The 24,824-nt window shown below is 48.3% G+C and overlaps 1 protein-coding gene and 1 long non-coding RNA gene across 2 annotated transcripts in view; one reads left to right on the top strand and one right to left on the bottom strand.

The window, feature by feature from the left end:
- The window catches only part of PACSIN2 (protein kinase C and casein kinase substrate in neurons 2), a 121,620-nt gene that overhangs the window by 75,847 nt on the left and 20,949 nt on the right, over positions 1-24,824 (top strand). The window contains exon 2 of the mRNA XM_072973633.1: positions 12,846-12,984. Within this exon, the coding sequence (XP_072829734.1) occupies positions 12,925-12,984 (60 nt within the window). The 5' untranslated portion in view covers positions 12,846-12,924. The remainder of the gene's footprint in view (positions 1-12,845; positions 12,985-24,824) is intronic.
- LOC140700522 (uncharacterized) lies at positions 18,644-19,245 on the bottom strand. Its single transcript, XR_012078933.1, has 2 exons — positions 19,171-19,245; positions 18,644-18,861 (listed from the first exon to the last, which is right to left on the bottom strand). It is a non-coding gene; the product is annotated as an uncharacterized lncRNA (long non-coding RNA).

The raw sequence follows: 24,824 nt of genomic DNA, 5'->3' as shown, positions 1-24,824 counted from the left end.
CAAGGAGTAATAGGCAGTATTGGTTTTATTTTCCAAATGAGGAAACAGGCTCAGAGAGGTTAAACAACTTACCCATGGTTATCTAGCTAGTAAGCGGCAGGGGTGGGATTCATTCATCATTCGTTCATTCTCTCATATTAGTGCCTTTTTCATGTGGGTACCGTGCTCACCTGTGGAGTACACCTGGGAGCGAGGCAGGTGCGGCTTACAGGCTTGTCCCCCTCCCCAGACACTCTGAGCTGCTCGAGTAGGGATGCTTCCAGAACAGGACTCCTCACAGGTGCTCCATGAATGCTGAATGAATGAATGACCGAATGCTGACATTCTACCTTATTGGAGCCTCTGCTGGAGTGCCATCCCATCAGACCCCCAACCTGTTGTTTTATCGGAGTCATGCGCCTGTTCCTCACCTCTGCCTCTCCTAGCCTGCCTCCCACCCAGGAGGCAGCACTACCGGCTGGCCATGGAGCAGGCTCTGGGGTGCCTGGCCTGGGTTTGAGTCCCACCTCTGCTACTTCCTAGCTCTGTGGCCTTGATCAAGTTACTTAAACATGTTTCTGCCTTGTCTCTTCGCCTGTAAGATGAGGGTGATAGTAGTAGCTGCCTCGTAGGGCTGTTCTGAGGATGAATGGTGCCTAGCACCTAGGAAGTGCTCAAGAAATACTGACTTGTTATTTCTGCCACCTGGTGAGGAGAGGAACTGCACCCCACACAACTCTGAAGGCAGTTGTGAACCCCTCAACACTCTTCCCATGGAGTCCGGCACTCGGTCAGGGCTCGTAAACGTCGGATGTGGGAAGACAGGATGGGAGAGGTTGGAGTTCCTGCCCACGCTGGGGCATGTCTCATGGCTGCAGGGCATGTGGACGCTGACCCTGTGAGACCCTTGTGAGGGGCAGGACTGCTTGAACTTTTGGCCCCCTTTTTCCTGGCCTTTTCTCCTGTCCTCGGCTTGGCAACTTTCCTTGTTTTGTCCTACTTGACTTTTCTCTTCTACCCACCCTGTTGCCTGACAAACTTGATGTTTTTGTCCAGTAAATTTTTATATCAGCTCATGTGTTGCCAGTTTCCCTCTTAGCAATGGTAACTGATAATGAAATGGCCCCTCTCACCTACTGTTGCCCAAATGCTGTTAAGCCTTTGTTGCATCTGCTACAGCCTTGGTAGCAGTGTTTCTAAAATTATTAATTTCATTTGCTTAATATGTTCCTTCTTTTAATCAAGGAAGCACATGTAAATACATTTAAACTACAAATAATATAATATATGAGAACTTGGGTGCTACTAGTTCAAATTAAAGTTTTCAGGCCAACATCTCATTAGAAGCCATTATACTATACATTTAGCATCTGTCTCTAAGATTAGGAGTATCAGTAAGAAATAAAATGCAGTTACTTCAAGGATAAGTTTAGTTTAGTTTTGAACTTGAAGTGTCAGAAGCTTTCATTTTGTAATTCTTAAATTTTCCCATTAATTCAAACCAGATTGAAAGATTGGATAACCCAAATCATGGAGGTGTTTTTATTTTCATAAATGATTTTTATTCTTTTAAGGTGACCCACTTTCGTACTTTCAAATGCATTTTTGAAACAGTTTAATAAATTTAAAAGAAAGACGGTCAGTCTCAAAATTCATTATTTGATGATGTTCCTTCCCCTTGACTTCATGTGGTGTGAACATGAGCATCTATGTACTTCTTGGGTCAGAATTGAGCGAAGTCTCACTCGTGCGGGGCTCTGCGAGACATGAGGACATGAGGGCAACAGAGAGTGCTGGCTTCACAGAGGGGTCGGTGGTGGTGAGCCCTGGGGCTGTGGAATTGGGGGCAGAAGGGAGCTAGGCTCACACCTAAAGCCAAGAGTGGCATCCCAGGGGCTGGTGGGCACACCAGAGTCAGAGATCCAGGCTTCCTCTGTCTTGTGTCGAGCATGGGCTCAGTTCCCAAGTCATCGCATGGTCAAAATGGAAGAAGTAGGACTTTCATTCTCACTACAACTAACTTTATGCTAGGATTGGGTTACAGAAATAAAAACCCTGCCCTCAAGGATCCTGTCTCATGATAGAGACACATGCATGGGTGACTAGTGTCTGTGTAAGGTTGAGTGGAGTGAGTCTTGTAAGAGAGAAACATGGTACTCAGGATAGGCCAGACAGCAAAGCTTAATTTTGACTGGGAATGAAGGAAGTCTTCATGGAGAAGGTGATATTTGATCCTGATCTTAAAGAATAATTAGTATCTTGACACTCATCTGGGAGGCAGTTCCAGGGAGAGGGAATAGTGTGTGAAGGGAGATGCAAGGACCTAAAAGATCTAAATTCTCCTTGGAGCCCTGGGGGTGACAAAAGTGGGCCTCGAACCTGTCAGATGGGTAGCTAACTCGCCTGCATTGTCTGAGCTGGGAGTAGGTCATCCTCTAGAGAGCATGTCATGTGATTGAAAAGATGTCCCCAGCCATGTGGTGGTCAGTATGATATGCCTTCTAGAAGGTGGACAAACTAACCTTGAGAGAAAAACTTGAGGGATCATTTGTGGGGTTTAGAGATGCTCTTTCTTCTGCCCATAGTTTGGAAGCAGGATTAAGCCACTAGCAGAGGCACTGCCCCCACCTAGTGCTTCACAACGCACTGAACTCCTAGAGCTGTCACTGGCCTGACCTCCCGGCAGCCATTGACAAGGGGTCTTCAGTGGGAAGCCCTGGGACCCCAGGTCAGAGTGCCTATCACAGTGCATGAGGCTGTGATTACTGAGAGTCATGCCTTTTTTCACTCATTTTGTAAAATGCACGTATTAATTGCTATTGATATTCCCTTTAAACTTTAACATTTATACGTGCAGGCCTGTAGCACAGGTGCCATGTTGTGTCACCAAGATTGTCCGGTAAGGTCTGTGATGTGGACATGCTCAGAAGTAGAGGCTTTATGTTGACTAGAGCATGTTTCACAGGGAACCCCTGAAAATGAGTTCATAGCTGAACTTCCGGGACCTGTGAGAATGCCCTCGCAGGGTGGCTGTAAGGGTCAGATCTGATAAAGCAGGAAAGTACTTTACAGCCGTGAAAGTCACTGCAAATGCACTCTCTTATGATGATTTAGCTTTAATCCACTCAAGTTTAACCATAATCTCTTGCCAGTAGGAGGTTCTTTTAAAACATTTTAAACTCAGAGAAATCTGCGTTTGTTTAATCCTGCACTCTTCAGTGAAGGTAGTGGGATGCTAAGAAGTTACCCAAGATCCCACTGCTGTTTAATGGTGAACTTAGGACGAGTCTTCCAAATTTTGGCCCTGAGAGCCCTTTTGTAAGAGTGAAAAATGACTTCTGAGTCATCAAAAATTAAATTATGTTCAGGATAGCTTTATAGGGTTTGTTTATTTGAAGCGTGTGTGATTATTTACATATATTTTTCTTTAAAAATTGGCATTCCTGGCAGTGTATACCCAGTGATTTCCTAAACCAGACTGATTAACTAATATTTAATTAGTTAACTAATTAGTAATTAATACTAACCACCATCACTGCTACCATTCTTGCCTGTTGTGGGGGATTAATTGTGTTCAGATGTGCACAACATTCCACTAAAGAACATTGGTCCATCAGGGTCCATGTGTGAATAACTAGTGTCCATGTAAGGTCGAGTGGAGTGAGTCCTACACACTCTGGAAGTGTAGACATTAGAGGAATTTCATATTTAGTTTCATAAATGTTAATTTGCTAGAAGTTTATTAAAAACAAATAAAAAACCCCAACCAGTCTGATTTCTGTATTTACCATGTGAGAATTAGAAGGTGTGCTGAGGCTCATTTGTCTCTGCTACAGCTGAAGTTCTCCTTTTCACATGAACTTAGTCTTGTCTTTTCCCTTTTCTGTCCATTTCTTATTCATGCGCAGTATTGCAGGTGCTGTTTCACCTCCTAAAATACTATCAGAGTCGTGTGAAATGAGTAGGACCCCAAAGGCAGCAGCATTTTTCTGCCAAGGTGTATTTTGGGGTCATTTTTGTCTTCTATGCCTCTCAGGATATCTTTCCATCCTTTCTCAAGGGTATATAATCTCCCCCTTAATTGTAGACTGAGGGTGTCAGATTGAACTCTTGGTTTTTAAGCTGTATTTGAGAGGTTCACCAACTGTTGTTGGAATGTATGAGCCCAGAGTCCCCGGTGAAGTGACAGGACAGAATGGGAAGCTGTATGTACTGTGACGTCCCTCCAGGCTTGGCTCTGACTGGGAAAGACCCCCAAACCCCTGAGGTCTGACCGTGAGGGCCCAGCACAGTAGTGTGGGACCACGATGTGTCAGACAAGCGGGAAATGCAAATTATGCAACTGAAAGCAGCGGACCACAGGACAGCTTGTTTGCCGTGATTGCAGCAAAGACAGACAGTGGGTGACAGGAGAAGGAAGAGCTGAGTGATGAGAATCAAGGCTGGTGGAACAGAGCCTGGCCACAAGGAGCCCTCGTTGGTTTTGACAGCCCTGTGGTAGCCAAAAGAATAGACATTTGGTCTTGAAACTGTCACGGGCTTAGCAGTGCAGGTGGGTTGAATGAGCAAAGCTAAGGAAGCCAGATTGTCACACCAGAGCAGGAAGGTGCCTGCTCTGGAACCGATGCTGTGCTGAGCCAAAGCGGCGCCATGTTTGATAGCGTGGAATCGCCCCCCTGTTTAGAAAAGTTTGTTTTTCTTTAACCAAACTCAGCAAGATTTTTTTTCTGTAGGAGGAAGAGGGCTACCTCTGTGGTGTTGACTAAAACAAAATAAGACGTGTTTTCCCCCAGCTCTTTCTCTTCTCTTCTGAACTGTGATACTCAAGGGTCTTGAGCCATGTTTGTTTTCCGTGAAATAGCTCTGTGTCCCAGTGGAACCCCTGAAGTTCCCCTTCCTCTCACCAGCCCTTTCTTCGGTTTGCAGCAGGTAGCTCTGTGCCATCAAGTGGCTGTGACTCCTCTGCTGGTTTCAGGAGGTGGTTTCCATCGCAACTCCAAGCTCTGTGAGAGGCGATGACTTTTTAAAAAATTTCTGGAAGCACTTTTGAGTGTTTGGCCCACACTGCTTCTAGAGGACCCTCCCCACCCCATCTGGGGCCTGGGACTTGCTGGGCTGTGGCCTCAGTGTGCTTCCCTCAGAGGGGGCAGCCTTTAAAGCCAAGCATCCTGTAACACACAAGCTGTTTTCCGTTGCTGAGGTAAATGCACTACACAGTGTTCCAGAGATATAAGTCACTTTATTTGCTGATCTCTATCTCTTCCTTTGAGGAATGTTCACTTTCCCAGATAAAATCATTGGAAACAAAATAGGCTGTGCCAGACATTAGAGTCATTAAAAAAAAAGTGTTCCTGCTTTGCTAATGGTGCAGGCCTGACTCCCTGAGCACCCACCATATAGGGGGCAGCTTGAGGGCCAGAGAGAAGTAGGAAACCCCGTCCTTTCTCAGAGGGACTGACTGGATGTACAGGAATAGCCTGAGTCAGAGCTGGAGGCAGGGAGGAACCAGGAACCTGTGGGCCCCGGGGTGGTCGGGGCCCTGGGGCGGAGCCGCAGGAGGGCTTCCTGTGTGGCTGTTGGTACACAACCCGAGGCTGAGCCGCACATCCCGCACTAGGGTTGCTGAACCTACTTGTGGTTTAGTTTAACGTCTGCAGTAGTGTTTATAAAAGAACTCTAACCACTGGACTTAAAATATCTTCACATAAATGCTCCGGTTATTTCCCTCTGTGGATCTTCAGTCTGTATAAATCAAAATTATCCTGACTCTTCAATTCAACTTTTCTCATCCTGAATTCATCCAGCAAAATTTTATGGAGTGAGTGTTGTGTGGTCCGACTTGAGTTTTGAAAGGGTTTCTGTGTTGAGAATAGACAGAAGGGACGGGGGAAGCCAGGACACCGTGAGGAGATGACCGAGATCCCTGAGGGGACACCTGTGGCAGGCAGAGCTGGGGGTGTTTGCAGAGGGGTGGTCATTCCTTGATATGTGTGTGGACTCCTCTCTCGAAGGTGTGGTGCAGTCACGTGGCCCAGAGGGACCCCCTCCTTCCTTCCAACACAAGCCATTAATGAAACAAAGTAGGGTATTTTTATGAACTAGTTTTTGTATCCTAAAAGTATTACATGCTGATAGTCAAAATTTCCCAATTGTTTAGAAGATTGTGAGGCAAAATGTGGAAGCCCCCCTGTCCCCAGAGCAAGTCTGAGGCCCCTGTGGGACTTCCTGTGCATTGGCATACTTTGGTGGGTACCCAATTGTGGTTTAATACCAGGGGGGTCAGACTATACCTACTGGGCTGCAACCCACTGTGTTCACACGGCACGCGGGATGTCGTCACGTCGCTCACGTCTGTGCACACAGTTCCCCTCCCTCTCTCTCCTCTGGCTGCCTGTGTTCCATTCCAGAGGTGTGCCAGCGTTTCTGATTCTTGGTGGACTGTGAGGTAGCTTTCGGTGTTATTAGTTTTTCTTCCTATTAAAAACAATGCCACAGTGAGTACCTACCTTTGACTCTGGATGAATTTATCTGTAGGAAAAGTTTTAGAAGAAATAGTTGAGTCAAAGGCTAGGTGTTTCTCTTTTGTTAAATATATCACATGTTGAGAGACAGGTAACAGCAGGTAAGGACAGGTATGGAAGACTGTGCTTGGTTTTCAGTAGCATATCTTACAAGCACTTGAGGCTTGAATTTTTATCCATTAGCACAGATATAAGATCTGTGTTACCACACAGCTTCTTCCCTAGAGACCTCAGTGCTGCCTCAGGCAGGTGTGTGGGCTCCTGCCCTGCTGGGGCTGGTACAGGGACCTTTGCCCCCTGGGGCCTCCTGCTGCTGGAAAGGTCTCTTCCTGCCCTTCACATGCCCACTTGCCCTCCACCTGGGTTCCTCTGAGAGGCCCCACCATTCTGCCTCCACAAGCCCCTCCCTCCTGCTCTTCCCTCTACTCTTTTATTTATCTCCATCCAGCTCTTCTCACACTCTGTCTCTGCTTTTACTTTACTGCGTGTCAGTATGCCTTATGAGGCTGTCAGCCTGAGGCAGGCAAGGACCACATCTGTCTGGTTCACTGCTCCATTCCGAGGACTTAGAAGAGTGCCTGGCAGATAGTAGGTATTGCAGAATGAATAAGTAAATCCATCCCTTACTTAAGGAATGATTCTCCCCTCATCCAGGCCAAAACGTGTCTTAGAAGAAGTTGTAGTCATTTCCAGTTAGTGAAGAATTTCCCACCTTGGGTAACTACAGTGAAACAAACCTTAGATCTAGTGTGTGTTCCCCTGCAGGGCACGGCTTTTTCTGAGGCCAGCTTACAGAGGAGACAGGGAACATGTGCCTTCACTCAGAATGTTCTTGCTTTATAAGAATAGCCTTTTGGCCTAATGACTTGTTCTGTTTTTTCTTCTTGGATCAAAGTAAGGGCATTAAGGGGGAGTTAGATGTACTTATGTAATTTGTACCTTTTGTTTACCTGATACCTGTTATCAGGCCCACAGGGGAGAAAAGAGGTTATTCCAGCTCCAAGCCTGGGCCAAGGGCACCCTTGGCATCCTGCATTAACCTTTGAGACTGCACACATTTTAGGAATGGCTCTCACTCAACAGTGTTTACATTCATCAGTTGCAGAAGTCCCTGGAATCTGGAGATCTGGAACTGTTTTCCCTCACCTCAATCATTCTTGGATTCCTGAAGAATGTCTCTTAGAATGTATTTAGTAAACATCTTTTTTTTTTTAATTGAAGTACAGTCAATTACAATGTGTCAGTCTCGTGTACAGCACAATGGCCCCGTCATGCATATACATATGTATATTTGTATCAAACATCTTTTGAGGGTATCCAGTGTGCCCAGGACACATGGGGGGCCATGAATGTGTTTTTCAGGAAGAGGGAAGGGAAAGGGTGTGATGATTTGTACATCTTTACACTTAGGATTTTCTTGCTCTCAAGTTTCAAGTTTGTTGCTTTTATACCTTCCATGAGCAGACAAAGTCCCAGGCAGAAACACACTTTCCCTGCCCCTTGTGCAACTGGAATTTTAAGGTCTCTGAGGGGAGCCTGCCTGAGGGCCTGCCCAGTGCTCCACTGATGACCGGCAGTTCACCGAGTGGCCACAGCAGAGCTGCACTCCTCCCAGAGGCCTCGGAAAGAGGAGGGAAAGCCTGGAAGACCTGGTTCATTATTCACTCACTCACTCACTCAGACCTTTGTTGAGCACCTACGACGTGCAGTACTGAGGGGCACTAGGGCTGCATGGTAAATGAGATGCACAGTGGAGCCTACAGCAGGGCTCCCCCTTCTCCTTCCAGCCTGTGGGACCTGAGGATGGCTCCTCCCTGTCCCTTAACCATCTCTTACTCTTTTTGTTTTGTGTGATTGGAAATTCCTGTGGTCTTATCATCCAGGTCACTAGCTTCATCTTTAATCTTGTCATTCTGCTATACAAGTCAAACATTAAAATGTTTATTTTGGTAATAAGGTTCTTAAAAATTGAGTGAAAATATTTACTTATGTCCTAATCACTCCTTTTTCATAGCAGCCCATTCCTGTTTTATGGGTATAATAATTCTTGACTTTCTTTTTTTGGGCAGTGCTGAAAGGTGCTTGGTATGTGGGAGCTGTTAGATGTTGGTTTATGCTTACCCTGGGCTCCCAGGTGAAGCAACAGAACCACACCTGGTTGAAGCAGACTTGCTTTATTTGACACAGACATGGCTTCAGCACAAGGAGCCTTCTTTGGGGCCGTCTTTTAGTCATTAGATCGTTACTGAACACCTTTGGTGGTGCAGACTGCCAGCCCATGCAGAGCGCTTAGTGCAGCGCCTGGCGCGTGACAAAGTCTTCCTGGGCGGTAGGGATGCTGAGTGGAGGAGGGCTGGTGCTAGTGTCACGGTGGTGGGGAAGACCTCATACAAGTGCTTATGCCAGTAGCAACCCTTATGGGAAAACAAAAAGCACATCCAGCCCCAGACTCTGGCATTTCTCACTGCCTGTTGGTGGTTTGCTGGGTCATGATTTTAAAAGCAACAGCTACCACTCTTGGGGTGTCAGATGTGTACCACGTGACTTTGCTTCCTCATCTCTAATCCCCATACATTCCTGTGAGGAAAATACTCTCATCCTTACTTTATTGAGAGGCTGACTCTTGGAAGAAGTGCTGCTGCTTCCCACATATTGGTGATATTTGAAGCCATAGGAGAGGATGAGACATTGCTGGGAGGTACAGGAAGAAACTCAAGAATGGACCATGGGGTGTGCCAGTGATGGGGAGAAGAAAACGGGTTTGTCAGAGAGGGAGGAGGGAGCCAGGAGAGACCGGGGCCACTGAGACTGGTCCAGGGTGCTTTAGGAGGAGTAGACGGTTGGGCAGGACCCCTACTGCAGGGCAGGAAAGGAGAGCTTTGGTAGTTGCTGATTGAGAACTCTGCTTGGGCAACTACGGTCTGGACTCAAGACTCCCAGAGGTTGGCATTGCTCTGTGAATGTCAGGGATGAGTTTTCAGGTCAACCTGTGCTTTCATACCAGTTGTGCTTTCTCTGTGGCAAAGACCTTGTCCCCCAGGCCCTCTCTTTTTCCTGTCTGCCTTATGACTGTCACGTGGAGCTGAAGGAAGTAGTGAGGACACTTGGAGCCAAAGGTGTTGGCCCAGGATGAGGCTCCCACTGAGGGAGGCCCTGCCATGGGCTGCAACCTGGGATCCTGGGGCCTTCATGCACCACTTCGTTTGACTGTCACTCAAACCTGGTGGAACACAGCTCTGGAAACTGGGTCTCAGAGAACAGGTGGCTTTCCCACAGCCACCACCTAGCTTATCAGTGGTGGAGCTCGCGAACCTGAGCTTTCCCGATCGTCGCCATCCTAGGCTTCCATCTGCGTTATCTCACTAACTTTTTGGGCAGGAGATCTTCAGTTCTGCATCTTACTTTCTATGTGTAGTTGGGTTTTTTATGCCTTGCTTCAGTTTCTTCTCTAGGACTTTGAATGTCTTTGCTGACTTTTGACCTTTTAGAGGAGACTGAACAGTTCAGTGAGACTCTGTGCAAGATCTGCTTCAAGGGTTCAGGAGGAAAATGCCATCAGTTCTGAATCATTATAAGTCAGAAGTGTGGTGGTATACACTTCCAAAAGTCATTTGTATTGGGTCTGAAAGTCCTTGCACGATTTTACAAAAAGAGATTGGCTCTCCAGATTCTGTTTTTCTTAGAGTATGACATTTACTTAGATAATGGCACTTATATATAAGCTTGGAGAACGTGTGAGTGGGAGATGGGGAACAAGAACTGAGAATCTGTGCAGGGAGCTGGCTCTAAGCAGCACACTCGCGGATAGGTGAGCTCACTGCAGTCGTTACACACTGGGCTGTGGCCACACGGGGTGCCAATGGGGTCAGCTTGGCCCTTGCACACTTGTGATCTTGGGGATGTCGCAGTGGCTGAGCATGGTGCTTTGGGGAGATACAGGGCCCTGGACTGAGGGAAGATTACCAAGTTGCCACTGAGTGACTTGAGCAATGAAAGCTGGACTTCCCTAGTTCTTACTGGTCAGCTACGTGCACCTCTCATCACGAGGGCCCTCAGCAGCTCCAGTGTTTGTTGGTTTTGTTACTGGGCAGGGCGTCTCTACTCAGTGATTCAGGTTCTTGCTCCTAGAAGTCGACTGTGTCTTTTTGTGCTGAGCCCAGTGGCAACCTCTTCTTGGCTCCTGGCACTTATTAGGCTCTTAATGAATCTTGTGCAGAACTGATCTTCCATTAGCGTCTAAACCAGGGCTGAATTCAGATAGAAAGTGAATTCCTCTACCAGAGCTTTTCAGGTGTGAAGCTGCTTCTCTACCCAGAGCAGGCACCTGCTCCCTCCTGTACCTGCTCCCTGCAGCTGCTCCCTGTAGCTGGCCAGGCAGCCCAGCCAGTGGCTTGATTTGCCACCTTGAGACCTGCATAAGCCAAAAGACCAGATATTCCCTGAGGATCCTGGAGCAGAGACCAGCCTCTTTGAGTAGAAAACTTTCTGCTGCTGCAGTCATGGGCTGGGGTGCTGCTAGGAGGGCCCTGGCTAAGAGCATGGGATTCCACAGGCAGGGAATACGGGAACAAGAAGCAGCAGGGCCCAGGCCAGAGTGGTCTGCCCAGCCTTTGGGATATCGAAGGGCTAAAAGGACACGCTGCCTCTGTGATTACAGAGCAGAGATCTGCCAGCATGCTGTCAGGAAGAGTGCTGTGGGGCACCTGCGCATCTCTGCCTGGTTATAGCGTGTGTGCATTTGGAGTGCTTGGCTTCGAGGTATCATAATATGCTCTTTACTTTAAATTTATTGGCCATACAGGGCTGTGGTCAAGTTTGGAAGCTGTTAAATCTTTCAGATTAAACCTTTTAATTTGCAATTAGATCTTGGGTTGTAAGACACCTACATGATTTATTTAAATCTGAGATAGTTTTTAGAAAACATCTTGGTATGATAGAACATTACATTAACAAACAGGTAGAGTTGGTGTCCTGCTGGTCTCCATCATTCATTGCTTAGGTGACCTTGGACAAGTTACTTAGCCTCCCTGAGCATCAGTTTTCTCAGCTGTGGAGATAAAAGTAATGATAGTGCTAATAATTACTATCTAATAATAATTATATTACGATTTACTATGTCCATAGCGCTTACTAGGGACCACATACTGTTCACCCCTATGTGTACTGCCGCATTTGACCCTCACAGTAGTTCTGTGATGTAGGTTACATTACTGTCTCTCTTTTACAGATAAGGCCCTGGAAGCACAGAGAGGTTAGGTAACTTGCCCACTGTTGCCCAGCTCGTGAGTAATGGGTCTGAGATTAGAGCCCAGGCAGCCTGTGTTCCTTACTATGCTTCTAGACTGTCTCACAGGGAATCACAGGGATTAAATGTGATAACATGTGGGAAGGTACCTAGGACAAAGTCTTGCCCTTCGTAGTTGTAACATGTAGATTACTCTGCCTACCCCGCCCTGCTTTTTCCCTCCCAGCGATAAGCTGAGGCTTTGGACAGTTAGGAAACTTTCAGATCTCTGGCTGTGTGATCTGAATGCGGGGTGATGTAAAGGAGAGTGGAGTCACTGTTTTCCCCAGAAAGTCAGGGCACCTCAGCTGGTTGTGGACTGCTCATTCCATCAACATGATTTGTGCTTGTGAAGGTAGCGAGGGTCCTCTAGCAGGGGAAATAATCACCCTGTTACCCTTGCTTGGATTTAGAACATTGAATCGTTGCTCAGAAGTGATCAATTTAGCTTGTTTGTCTTTAATTTACTCTTTCTAGCTGACCCTCACACAGATGGTGTCAGGATAAACTGGTCTGAATCTGGGCCTTCAGTGGCTGAGATGAGTCAGTCATGGAAAGGGGGAGACAGTACCCACCACAAGGAAACTGTGGAGAGTGGAGTCAGGTGTCGAAGGTGGATTATTTCCACTCACATTTTACCCCAGGTCCTAGTCCTGCCGGAGGGGTAGGACAGGCTGGAACAGGGCGAGCCCAGAGATGCAGGGACTCTGCTTTTGCATGTTCTCCTTGCATGTTTTCTGCCTCTTTCTCCAAGGGATGAGGAAGATTAGTAAGGTTATCAATCTGTTGATCTAAGTTGTAGACTGTTTGTTATTCAGAAAGCTCTTCAGTAAGATATGGAAAAAGTTTACTTGTCAATGTGAAATACACACACATGCATATAACCTACACATGTATGTCAGTGGCGAGTTTAGAGTTTACTGACTTTCTCCCACCTACAGGAAACATTTTAGACTGTTCTCTCCTGAAGGCAGTAATGGAAATGAAAGTTGTAAAATGAAGATGGCTGTTTTTTTACCTTGGAAATTTTAAAACCACAATGATATGTTTTTCTTTTATAGGTTTGTCTGCAGATTTTGAGCACCTGAAGTTGACTGCCGAATTTAAGCATTCCCTGCTGCTCCCTCACCATTTGAAGAGATGTCTGTCACTTATGACGATTCAGTTGGAGTAGAAGTGTCCAGTGATAGCTTCTGGGAGGTAATGCCCATGATTTCTTCCAGATGAATGCAAAGACTAAGCCAATGGTGCCTGAATGGCCTCCCCTTTTGTGGGGCTAGGATTGGGGGATGAGACGAGTGTGCCCCAAAACTAGCTGGGCATTTGTGGTCAGATCTAGGTGTGGCTTAGCTGTCAGTGACGGTGGTAAAGGTACCTTGCTAGAAAAGTCTGACACCAAAAGCAGTTAGAGGTGTTTAGTAAGGTCTTGTCAGTTTGTCCATTCTTGGAGCTCCTTTCCATGTTTAGTCATGATGTGACTTGGAGTGACGTATGCTAATTACCGGGCTTGCCATGAGAGGTAGCGTTACTTTCGAGTTTCGTATAGAAAAATGGATGGCGGTGATGCGCCGTCATGCTGGACAGTGCAAGCAGGCAGCCAGAGGGCTGAACAAGCTGCCCTTGAGCTTAGCTTGTTGTCGTGTCTTCCTATCATTCTGTGCCAGGAGGAACTCCTTTCCCAGTCAGATTATTTTGTGGGTTTTTTTGGAGGTCACTCTTCCTGAGCCCCACGTAATTCCTGCCTGCTGGTTAAAGCAAGGTCCATTTCTGATAAAATTGTGTTCATGTGGCAAAACCTCTGGAGCCTTCCCAGCAGCTGTGGGCTTAGTAGAAAGAGCCCTGGTTTTGCAGTTGGGAAGATCTGGGTTCTCATTCCAGCTGTATCATTACTAGCTATCTGTGTGATCTTGGGCAAGTTGCTTGACTGATCTGAGCTTCAGAGTTTTCATCTCTAAGAGGGGGATGATACTGGCCTTCGAGGGAGGCTGCCAGGATGAAATAAAAATGCAGACATCGGCACCACGTGGGTGCTTTCCTGACACAAAAGGCTCCAGTGCTGTGAGAGATGAGGGTAGGCCTGGGCTTAGCTGGGGACTAGCTCACATTAGCTCTGTGGACACATTAGTTAGGTGTGCAGTTTTGTCTGACATGAAATGCCATCTGATATTGTAGCCTAACAGAGACAAGTGATCACAAGAGCCCACGTTTTAAAAGATGAGCGAGGAGCTCAAAATTCTCTCAACACTTTTCTTCTGTATGTACTGGGGGAAGGGTCATTATTGACCCTTACTTAGTTGAATACTTCATTTTATTAAAAGTATGTGTTTGTTGAGCACCTACCGTGTGCTAGGTCCTGTGAATTCCTGTGGGAAATGTGATAGCCTGAGTCCCTACCCCTCAGCTGGTAGCAGCCTTCCTGGCAGGTATCCAGGCCAAAGCTCAAATTTCAGTAGTCAGAAAGGCTCAGATGCCCCGGAAGCATTTCACTGAAGACGGCAGGTGTGATGGAGCAGCACCAGGGTTATGGGTGTGTCCCAGCCGCTCAGCAGCAGCGGCGGCTCCCTGGTGTGGTCAGGTGCATTCTCACAGTGTGCAGAGGTCAGAACAGGCAGTTCCCAGATGTAGTGTGGAGAAGCCTCTGGGATAATGCTGGAGCTCAGGGCCCACGTGCAGGTCTGGATGCACAGACAGGCAGGTCCTGCTTGCTGGCCCCTGGGAGGCAGTGGTCTCACCAGCGGTGCAGAAGCACCTGGGGAGCTGGTGCTGGCTGCAGAGCCTTCTATGAGCCCTTGTGAGGCCAGCCTTTGGAAATGCAGGTTTTTTTCATTACCGATCCCAAGCTATAGACAGAATACTTTACGGTCGGGGGAGAATTTCTGTTTGATAACTGTGGTGACATTGCCATCTGGTGTTAACCGGCACCTGCCTTGAGTGAGTTGGCAGTACAGAGAGGCTGGCACACAAAAGGCCGTGTGAGGGATAGACCAGGAGAGGCAACGGGACGAGTCCAGATACACGCTTTGGAACCAGGTGGCCTAGGTTTAACTCCCTGCCTTGTCACTTACTATGTGTGTGTGGGTTTGGGCAAGTTACTGATTTTTCTTTTCCTCAATTTCCCAGTCTGTGAAGTGGGGATAATAATAGTAACCACCTCCTAGTATTGTGAGAGTTAAGGGAATGAATACATGTAAAGTGGTGTCGGGCATCCAGACAGGTGCTGGCTGGGAGCTCGGTCCCTCTGATATGGGAGATGGGGTCATCGGCATTCACACCCCATATAATCTGTTCCTGTGGGTGATTTGTCAGCACTGTCTTGATTACCCAGTCGATGGCAGAAACTGCTATGGAGAGATTAAGTAGCTAAATATAGTGTTATTATAGAAGTCTTCAGCTTCTTGTTAAAAAAAAAGAACTAGGTGAAAGTTGCCAGTATGTATTGTCAGCATATATTAAACCAAGTAGCTTGAATAAGTTCTGTCACTGATGTAAACCCTTAGGCTCCTTGTTGAATTCTTAACTGCAGTGTAATGTCATCAGACAAGAACACCTCTTTATGAAGGATGCTAAGGCAAATAGTTTTATTTTCTAGGCAGGCTCTGCTCACTGTGTGATGCTTTCCCTGAAATTACTCTTCAGCTCGTATAAATCAGCAGTGCTGCCGTCCTCGTCCTCCAGCATGGGTGTTCACTGAGTGGAGGAGCCATTGCACAGGCTGAACTGGCCCTGCTCGGCTTTGGGCAACATAAGTGCACGCTGTCAGCCGCATATCACTCTAAGCTGCCAGCAAGTCCCTCTTTCCCATGGAAGGCCACTTCTCACTGGTGTGACCCACAGGGCTGTACAAATCTAAAGGGAACCTTGTGGTCTTGCAGTGGAAAAGTCTTTTGTGCTTAATTTTACTCCTTTACACTAAAGGAACTCACTGGAGTGAGTCATTCTAGAACCATCTCCTGCCCTCCAGGAGCTTTGGCTGTGACATTTGGAGGTGAGTTCCTTGAGGGAGGAGGCAGATCACTGTGTGAGGTGCTGTAGGACTTTCTGGGGTGTGCAGGAGGAAGTGGAGCTCTGCTGGGGGAGAGCAGGAGAGGTAGCGTGGGAGATGCTCAGGATTGGTACTTACTAAGCACTCAGATGTTTGGCAGATGAACGAGTGAACAAGGAGCGATCTTGGGAGGAGAGATTACCCACGGGGACATAGTTATCAGCCAGGAGTATTCAGTGAGAGGGGACACCGTCTGTATTCCCCAGCACTGAGGAGGGCTGGGGATCTGATTCCCACCGTGAGCGCGCTGGAGGAGAAAGGACGATGGCCTCTGTGGAGTGCGAGGGCTGTGAGGCCAAGCTTCTGTTTGCTGTTTAGTGTTTCTGCCAAAAGCTGCTGGCCTCACTACCTGGGTTGGCAGCAGCTCTTATGCAGGGAGGTGCCGCTCACGCAGCACCCACCTGGGGTGTGAGGGAGAGTGAGATGGGTGGTGACCCGGTCACAGGCGGCCGTGTGCTCCCGCCGCCTCCTGGGTGCCTGGCTGAAGGATGCGTGTGTGCATGTGTGCTCACGCCCAGAGACGGGAGCTTCAGGGCAGGGTCTTCAGGGCGATGGCTCACAAGTGGGGCATGCACTGTGCTCGGGAGCAGGTCCCTCAGGTCTAAAACAACTTTGTTTAAACACATCCTTCCTCCCTACATTATTATGTGTTCTGTCTTTGAGTTAGATCTGAGAATTGGAATTTCTCGGTTTCCATTTCATCCATTTTTCAGTTTGTCATCTTGAACACTTAAAGATTGATAATGCAGTTGATCTTTAATGTTGTTGAAGTTTGGAATTTGTGCTTTAAAACTCAAACAACAAAGGGTGCCCTTGCAGGGTGGGGAGCCTCACTTCCTTCACCCGCCTATGTGATGAGTACAAATTTCAGGAACTAGGGGTGGGGCTGGTGAGTGTTAGGGGTGAGAACTGAAAACCAGGAGCTGGGACAGAGTGAGGCCTGAGGCAGCAACAGGGCTAGTTTGGGTCAGAGCTGAGCCAGAGCACACAGGTCAGGCTCAAGGTGGCTGGAAACTGAGGCTGTTGATAGACACGCAGCAAGGGGCCTCAATGTCTCACCCTTGTGGGACCCTGCCAGGTAAACTGCATCAACCTGTTTTGAGAGTGGGGAGCCCACTGAGGTCAGGGCTTGTCCAGGCAGTGGTTCAGGGGGCGTTAAGGTGAGGGGCTCCTAGACTTTGTGTTCCAGTGCCGGGCAAGTTGGGAGCCTGGGTGGGGATGAGCTGGAAGGTAGGTGGGGGAGCTAGAATGGAGTCCTGCAGTAATGAGGGCTGCCAGAGCACCGTCTGACAGCAGAGCCCAGAGTCCATGGTTCTCCAAGGATACCCCTTACTCCTTGGTGTTTTCAAGCACACATCACAGGTTTCACCGCCCGAAGATCAGTTGTGACTCCTGTTTGGAAAGGGGGTTTCAGAGTAGGGTTTGGGATAGCGTGTAAGCAAGGTGCCTGAGACAGGAGGCCCTGATGTGTGTACAGGATGTGGCGCTGCTGCGCATCTGCAGGGGACGTAGTGACACTGAAAGGCCCAGCCCCGGGCCCTCCCGGCCTGCCTGGACACGGGGGACTCAGAGGTAAACTAACTCGGACCCTGAATCTGACTGACAGCCTGTAAGTGCAGTGAAGGAACTGTGACGCGCTCCTGCTGGTTTGTGCCTGGCAGAAGGGTTAGCTGCTCATCTGCCATCCACGAAGTTAGTATCTGATCCTGTGCCGAGTCAGTTCTTTCAGCTTTTGTGTGGAGAGCTCAAGGGACTCACTGGATTAAGAACTGATAAATAAAGGATATAAGTTACTCCACTGCCTGCTCCTCTAGCTGGGCGCTCGGCAACCTCTCAGTCCCCTCCTGTATACATGGGACGGAATCTCTGCTTCCAGCACCGTTCAGGCATTGAGAAGATAATACCAGCGCCCTCTGTGTGCCTGGCATGGAGGATGGAGAAGAATAAAAGCACAGTCCTTGTCCTCAAAACTGCTGTGTTACCACATTTTGCGTGTGACAGCAGACGTGGAAACAAGTGACATGGGAGGGATGAGCTTCAGGGGCGGCGGGTATTCACAGCGGGGGAGGCACTGCATGTAGCTCACACTTTGTGGGCCTTGTCACCCCGCCTCAAGCCTTTAGAAGGCAGCCTTGCCCCAGAGTTCCCTTCAGTTCTTACCTCAAATATCACTTCCTCCAGGCAACCTGACCAGCTGGAGAGCTCCTTCCGGAACTTGTCACTGTTTGTTGTTATTCGATCACAAGTCCCATTAGGGTAGGGACCATGACAGTTTGTTCACCACTACACCCCTAGTCCCTCACACAGCCCTCAGCACACAGTAGGTCTTCATCCTATATTTGTGAGTGGTAAGAGGGTGTTGCCAGACCCTCAAAAACTGAGTTATGAGTGCATCAGTGGGTAGCCAGCCTGCTGGTGGCATTGGCAGACTGTTCAATTAGAAATTCTGGAATTCTGAAGGTCCTTTGGAGGTCACCTAATCCTTCCCCCCCCCTTCATTTTGTCTCTGAATGGATAAGATGAAGAAATGGCCAAGTCTTTTCAAGTGATGCCTTCCCTGGCTGACAGCATGTCTGACTGGGAAGAAACCCAACCTGTACAATGAACTCCCCGGATTCAGGTGCATTTGTCCTCACAGAATCAGTTCTAGCTCCATGGTACAGCTGAAGGGATAGAAATGTAGGCAGGAGACCTGGTCATTTATTTCTGGGCAGGGCCAGCTCTTTGCTGCTCCTCTCCTGAGAGGAGCTGGAGGAAAGGTGGCCATATCAGGGAGGGCCAGGGGCTGATGGATTCAAACGAGATAGCCAAAGCTCATTGCCATCTCAGGGCTGTAATTAAGGAATTCTCAAAGGGCTTTCTTTCATCCTTGCCTTTCAAGCTGACTGAAAAGACCCTGGCGGCTCTGGGCTTACTGTGTCAGCTTTGGATAAAACATTTGCCTCTGACCGTGCACTTGCCTGGAGGGTCACCACCAGCGGTTTTACTTCTGGTCCGGTGAGCTTGGCAGAGCTGACTCACTCTTGAACCTGCCCCTGTGGGGTGTAGAGGGAGCGGTTGTGGTGTGTGGGCCTTTGGGTGCAGGTTAAAGGGCATGAGCACTCAGAGTCAAATCAATGGCATCTTTGGCAAGCGGTCTCAGTAGTTTACAGGTTTGTGCGTCCTGGCATGCACCTCGCCGGCACATGGAGGAGTCGGGGATTCAGGAGCGGGGTCTGTACACGGCCTTACAGTCTTGAACTCTGCTGTGGCCTTTCCTGGAACCCGCGGGGCTAGTTGGAAGCACACACCTCTCCTGATATCAAACCGTTCAAGTCTTGGCTCTATACCCTCTTTGTTCTCACCCTGAGGAAGGTTCTGGAAGGTGGGATCTGCCTCCGTTTGGCTGTATGATTGTGGGTGACTTTGCCTCTTCAAACCTGTTTCCCTTTCTGTAAAATCCCACTGCCTGAGACCATCACAGGACTAAATGGAGTGACACGTAAAGCTGTCAGCACACTGCCTGGCAAAGCCAGACATGCTCTATTATGCTGCTGCTGCTGCTGCTGCTGCTGCTGCTGCTGCTGCTGCTGCTGCTGCTGCTGCTGCTGCTGAGAAAATCTGTCTGGGGCCTGTTACCAGGAGGCCTGTAGGCCAGCTGGGGCGGGGAGGCTCACATGCCAGACTGAGACCCATGTGGGACAAGCTGCGACTGCAGGGCATGGGGGCGGTGTTTGGAAGGGCCCTCGTGGCCCCCAGGTGGACCAGCCAGCAGGACCCAGTGGTGGGGAATTGGTGTCGCCTGTCTGCTAGTGCAGGCGACCCAGGCACTCCCTCTTGGTGGCCTGGCAGGGACGGCAGGCGTCAGGGAAGCCTCCGTGGGGAAGACCAGCTGAACCTTAGCAGAGAGCTGCAACTGGGGCAGGTAGGACGGGACTTGGTCAGCACTGCCTCCTTCTCCAGTTCTTTCTTTGCCTTTGGCACCTAATCCTCTCCCTATTTCTAAAGCTAAGGCTTCAGTGAGCATGTGTTCCTGTAAACTTTGTATCCTTGCTTTATGCGCGGCTCTTTTTAATTCACATCAAGGCATCACGTGCCCTGTCTTTCTGTTTCTTTTTCTCCTCTCCACATACTTTGTGAGTCTGTTCCCATTGCAGTGCCTACACGGTCCTGCACTTCCTTCTTGCAGCCACACTGGGGTGCCCCCCACATTCACCCCCACATTCCCAAAGAGAAGTCCCCGACATGCCCTGTGTCCCACGCCAACATTTCTGTGGGGATAAAAAGCAGCACCATGGCTGGGTCCCCTCGGGCCTGTGTATGCTTAATGACTTCATTACTCCCGCGTGATGCAGGCCTGCCCCAGGCTGTTTTTCCACCAGTGTATTCAGTAAGGGGTCCTATGTGCTCAGCTTCACCCACACTTGGTGTTTCCCATTCCCTGGGGTGCGCCAGTCTGCGGCAGTGAAGAGCTGCCCCGCTGCTCTCGTGGGCGTTCCTTCAGGTCCCACCAGTGTGAGCACCTTGCTCAGCCCTCAGCCCCTGGGACTTTTGCTTCTCTCTGAAGTTACTGCTTCATACCTTTGCCCGTCTTCCCAGGGGCCCTCTCTTTCATGTTGGTGTACAGGACTTTCTGAGATATTCCAGAGCTTAGTCCCTTGTCAGTTTAGACATAGCAGATTAGGAGACAATATTTGCAGTCTGTTAACTTTGTGTTGCTGGTTTCTGAACAGAAATCCTTAATTTTTAATGTAAAAAATCTTTTTAAAAATTGAAGAGAACTTCATGCTACGAGCATTGAGGGCCTAAACAGAAGAGCCAGAGATGCTCTGACCTGTCATCCTGTGTTGTAAAATAATACCTTCCCAATGATGACATTCCTTGGTTTGCATCTTTTTATTATTTTCCTAATAATACTAAAGCTAGTATTAATTGTTAAAAATAATATTTATACACATGCACAAATGTGTGTATATGTATCTTACAGCTTTTACGTTTGAAATTTTGTTTAAGGGGTCCTGCCCTGCCCTAAGTCACAAAGATATTTGCTTACATTTTCTTCTAGTCACTTTATGGTTTTACCTTTCACTTTTTTTTTTAACCTTTCACATTTTTACCGAGTGCCTGTCAAGACCCACCCAGTGAGTGGAAGGCAGTCGAGAAAGCTGTGGATAAGAAAGACAAAGGTTAATACTGTCTTAGGGCACATTCGGAAGGTGTGTAGGGTTGATGTCCTTTGTGCTGCGGGCTCCAGTCTGCACAGGCCTGGGACGGCAGGGAGTGAGGCTGTCCGGGAGCTTGGGCAGGCGGGCTGGCGAGGGGAGGGCAGGCCGGTCTGGGGCACGGGCCTAGGAGCACCCTCTGCGTGAGGGCTGTCGCTCCCTCACTCTGTTGTGCATTGAGTCATCAGTGAGACAGCCAGAACCTCACCAGGGTCCCTGGCGACATCCAGAGTCCACTGGGATTCTTTGCAGTGTTGAGATGAGCCACACGCAGGAAGAGATTCGTGCCTCAGGGCTGAGGCACCATGGGCTTTGAAAGGGCATTCCTGCCCAGTTCCATTCTCACTTGAAACCCACTGGTTTCACCCTGGGACTTTGGTTGTAATCAGGTGATCTGTCTGTGAGATGAGCCTGATGGTCACCGACCAAAGAGGAGGGTAAAGGAATGAAATGGAAGGTGTGTAGGAGGTGACTGAGATGTGGCGCTCTATAGGTCCCGCTGACCTGCCTGCCTGCGGTAACTGAGCTGGCCCTGGGGCCGACAGGAGGGAGGCTCAGCAGAGCTGCACGTCTGCATTCACGTTTCCTCTCATCCACCTGGGATCCCAGGGGTCCCACTGACCTACAGCCAAGTCCTCCAGCTTTCCTGTTGCCTTTGGCCACCATGTTCCACAGAAAGGAGCTGGCCAAGGCAAGTAGGCTGTAAAGTCAGAGAAGCAGACATTCTCCAGCGTCCTTGTGAAAGGCAGCTCCAGACTGTTTACACGCAGAGGATGAACGAGGAACTGGTGCAACCTGTTTGAACAGTCCTTCCCACCACCCTGTAATTATAAACCCGCTGGTTTTTAGGCAGAACCCACTGTCTCTGCTCTGATTCCCAATTACGTAGATGTTTCTGCCAAGGGATCACTGCAGCTCTAGCCCCAGACTCATCGTAGCTGGCTGTAAAAACCAAGGCTTGTCAGACGCTGGATTCTTGGGGCCTGGGGCAGAGGGGCGCCAGAGGAATGAGGAGAGCCAAGCATACAGCGGCCAGGAGGATGGCAGGCAGCTGGGGCCTCTGAGCTCAGGCGGAGGGCACTGTGGGTAGAAAGGGGCAAGGGGCTGAGGAACTCAGATTCCTGGGAGGACAGTAGGACCAGATGGGCTTCTGGTGAGCCCAAGGCAGAGCTTGGTGGTTGGGTGGAGGGAGGCAGAGAGAGGCTTCTGGAAGAGTCTGGAAAGGAGATGGTTCTGCTCTTTCCACCTGACAGGCCCAGCCTGTAAGAAGCACCCCCCGAGGTGCCTGGAGCTGGGATCCTGCTACTTCTGTCCCCGCCGCCGTCTGCCCCCTGGAGGGCAAGCGGGTCCTTCTTCCTGCTTTCCTGCTCTTGTCCTCACTGCTGTCAGGAGCTGCTCACACCTTCTCTTCAGGACGAATGCCCAACCCTCTAGACTTTTCACCGTCTGACCCCACCTCCCACTCCACCCTCTGCACCCAGCCCCCAGCTAATTTTCTAGTTGTCCCTCTGCGTTCTGTGTTTCATGTTCTCTTTCTAACGGACTTCTCATAGAGCCTCCACACTGTCACACCTTCGTTTTGCTAACACTGTCTCTGCCTGGAATCATTTCCCTCACCTCACCTTTAATCTGTCCAGCTTCCTGCTTGTCCTTGGAAACTGATTTTGGATGTTGCCTCCATCCCTCACTCCTCCCTCAGCCAGGTGGTTCCCTGAGGGGAGGGAGGGGTGTCCCCCCTGCACCCGGGCACTTGCATGTTGAGCATGTCTTTAGCATCTTGATATCTGAGGAAGGGAGCCTGAATTTAAAGGAAGTTAGGAACATAGATGGCTTCAGACCTAGTTTTTTTAAATGGGCATTTTATGAACAAATCAATTGAACATAAAGATTGGAAGAAAGCTTGTTTATTTTAAATTCCTACACAAGGTTATCTGTCATTTAGTCATCTCAAATCAAGCTAGTATTTTGAAAAGCAAGAGAGAAGCTTTTTGATTACAGAACTGATAAATCAGAAATAGCTAACTGTATGTCCTGACTTTAATGTACGATCAATTTATCATATATTTGAAATTAATTTTTCTTGCATTTTGAAAACCAGTCACTATCCCTCAGTTTTAAAAAAGAAGGCACATGAATGGCAAATAGGAACAAGAAAAGTTGCTCAGTATCATTAGATACTAGGAAAATGCAAAATAAAATGACAATGAGATATTGCTATATACTAAATAGAATGGCTAAAATAATTGAAAAAAAACCGTGACAATACCAAGTGGTAGTGAGAATGCAAACCAGTTTTAAAACTCATACATTTCTGATGAGAATGCAAAATGGTACAGCCATTTTTTTCTTATGAAGTTAGACATACACTTACCATATAGCAATTCCACTCCTAGGTATTTATCCAAGAGAAATGAGAACGTATGTCCACACAAAGACCGATAGGTGATGTTTATAGCTTCTTTATTTATAACTGCCCCAAACCAAAAATAACCCAAATGTCCCAGGATGAAAGGGTAAACAAATGATGGTATATCCATACAATAGAATCCTACTTAGCAATGAAATGGAATGAACTTCTGATAAGGCAACAACATGGACCAGGCTTGAAAGCAGTATGGTAAGTGCCAGAGCCAGTCACAAAAGCCAGGCTACGTACTGTGTGATTCCACTTATCCTGGACATCTTAGAAAAGGGGCAAAAATCAGATTAGTGGTTGCCAGGGGCGGTGTGGAGAGCAGATTGACTGCAAGAAGACACAAGGGAACCCTATGGGGAGGTAGATATATTCTGTACCTTGATATGGTGATGGTTATACACAGTATACATTTGTCTGAATTCATCTATGTGTATACCTGGAAAGGGTGATTTTTATTTTATATAGATTATATCTCAATTTAGAAAAATGGCCGTCAGTGGCTCTGCTCTTAGGATGATTGCCGGCGCCTTATTCAGGGAGTGGGAAAGCCACATGCTCCTCCACTGGGTGGTTTATGGAGATGGAAGGAGTGACACCTGATGAATGTCACTGTGTGTGGACTAAATGATGATCTGTCACAGCCCATATGTAGCTTTTCTTTGAGCAAATGACAGCAGGGTGGATGTTGCTGGAGCATCTCTGTGCCTGTTGTCATGAGCACTCCCTTTCCCCCTTGGCTCCAGCAGTACCAGCATTTAAACCTAAAACATGTGCTTCCAGAAACATCCTTCGTATTCTTTGCTGCTTTTTAAGAGTTCTCATTTAAATGTGAATGAGAACTGCAGTATGTGCTGATGCTTTGTACCAACATGTACCTTGTTAAGAAATATCCTTTCCTTTTCCTGAAATCTTTTTCAAGGGTTTCGAAATTCAGAGAGCTAGGCGGGTTTCTGGGGAGCCAACGTATTCTGATATTGATTACCAGTCTGAATACGCTGGTAACAGTGAGATGAAAACCAGACCTACACCGTGGTTTCACATCAACCGTCAGGTCTGAGCCGGGCTGTGCTTCTCTTAGCTCTTCTTGCCGCCGGCTCAGCAATACTGTCGTGTTGTGCTGGGTGCGTTTTTCATTCTGCTGTAACTTCAAAATGACGGCAAGGCCTTAGTTTAAAGGAAGTGAGCATGTGATGTCACTTCTAACTGGTTGTGAAATGCTTGCTTTCTCCTTCCTTAAAAAGGGGCCACTGGAGGATGGGGTTGAAAGCTCAGTTCAGCTGCTGTGTTTTGGTGAGCTGTTGACTTGCTCTCCTCGCTGGGGAAACAGCCAGGCCAACCTGGGCGGGAAGGGTCTGTGAAGGGGAACCATGATTGATCATGG

The sequence above is a fragment of the Vicugna pacos genome, chromosome 12, assembly GCF_048564905.1.
Source record: "Vicugna pacos chromosome 12, VicPac4, whole genome shotgun sequence".
In the NCBI taxonomy this organism is placed as follows: Eukaryota; Metazoa; Chordata; class Mammalia; order Artiodactyla; family Camelidae; genus Vicugna; species Vicugna pacos.
This window is presented reverse-complemented; position numbering and strand designations above follow the sequence as displayed.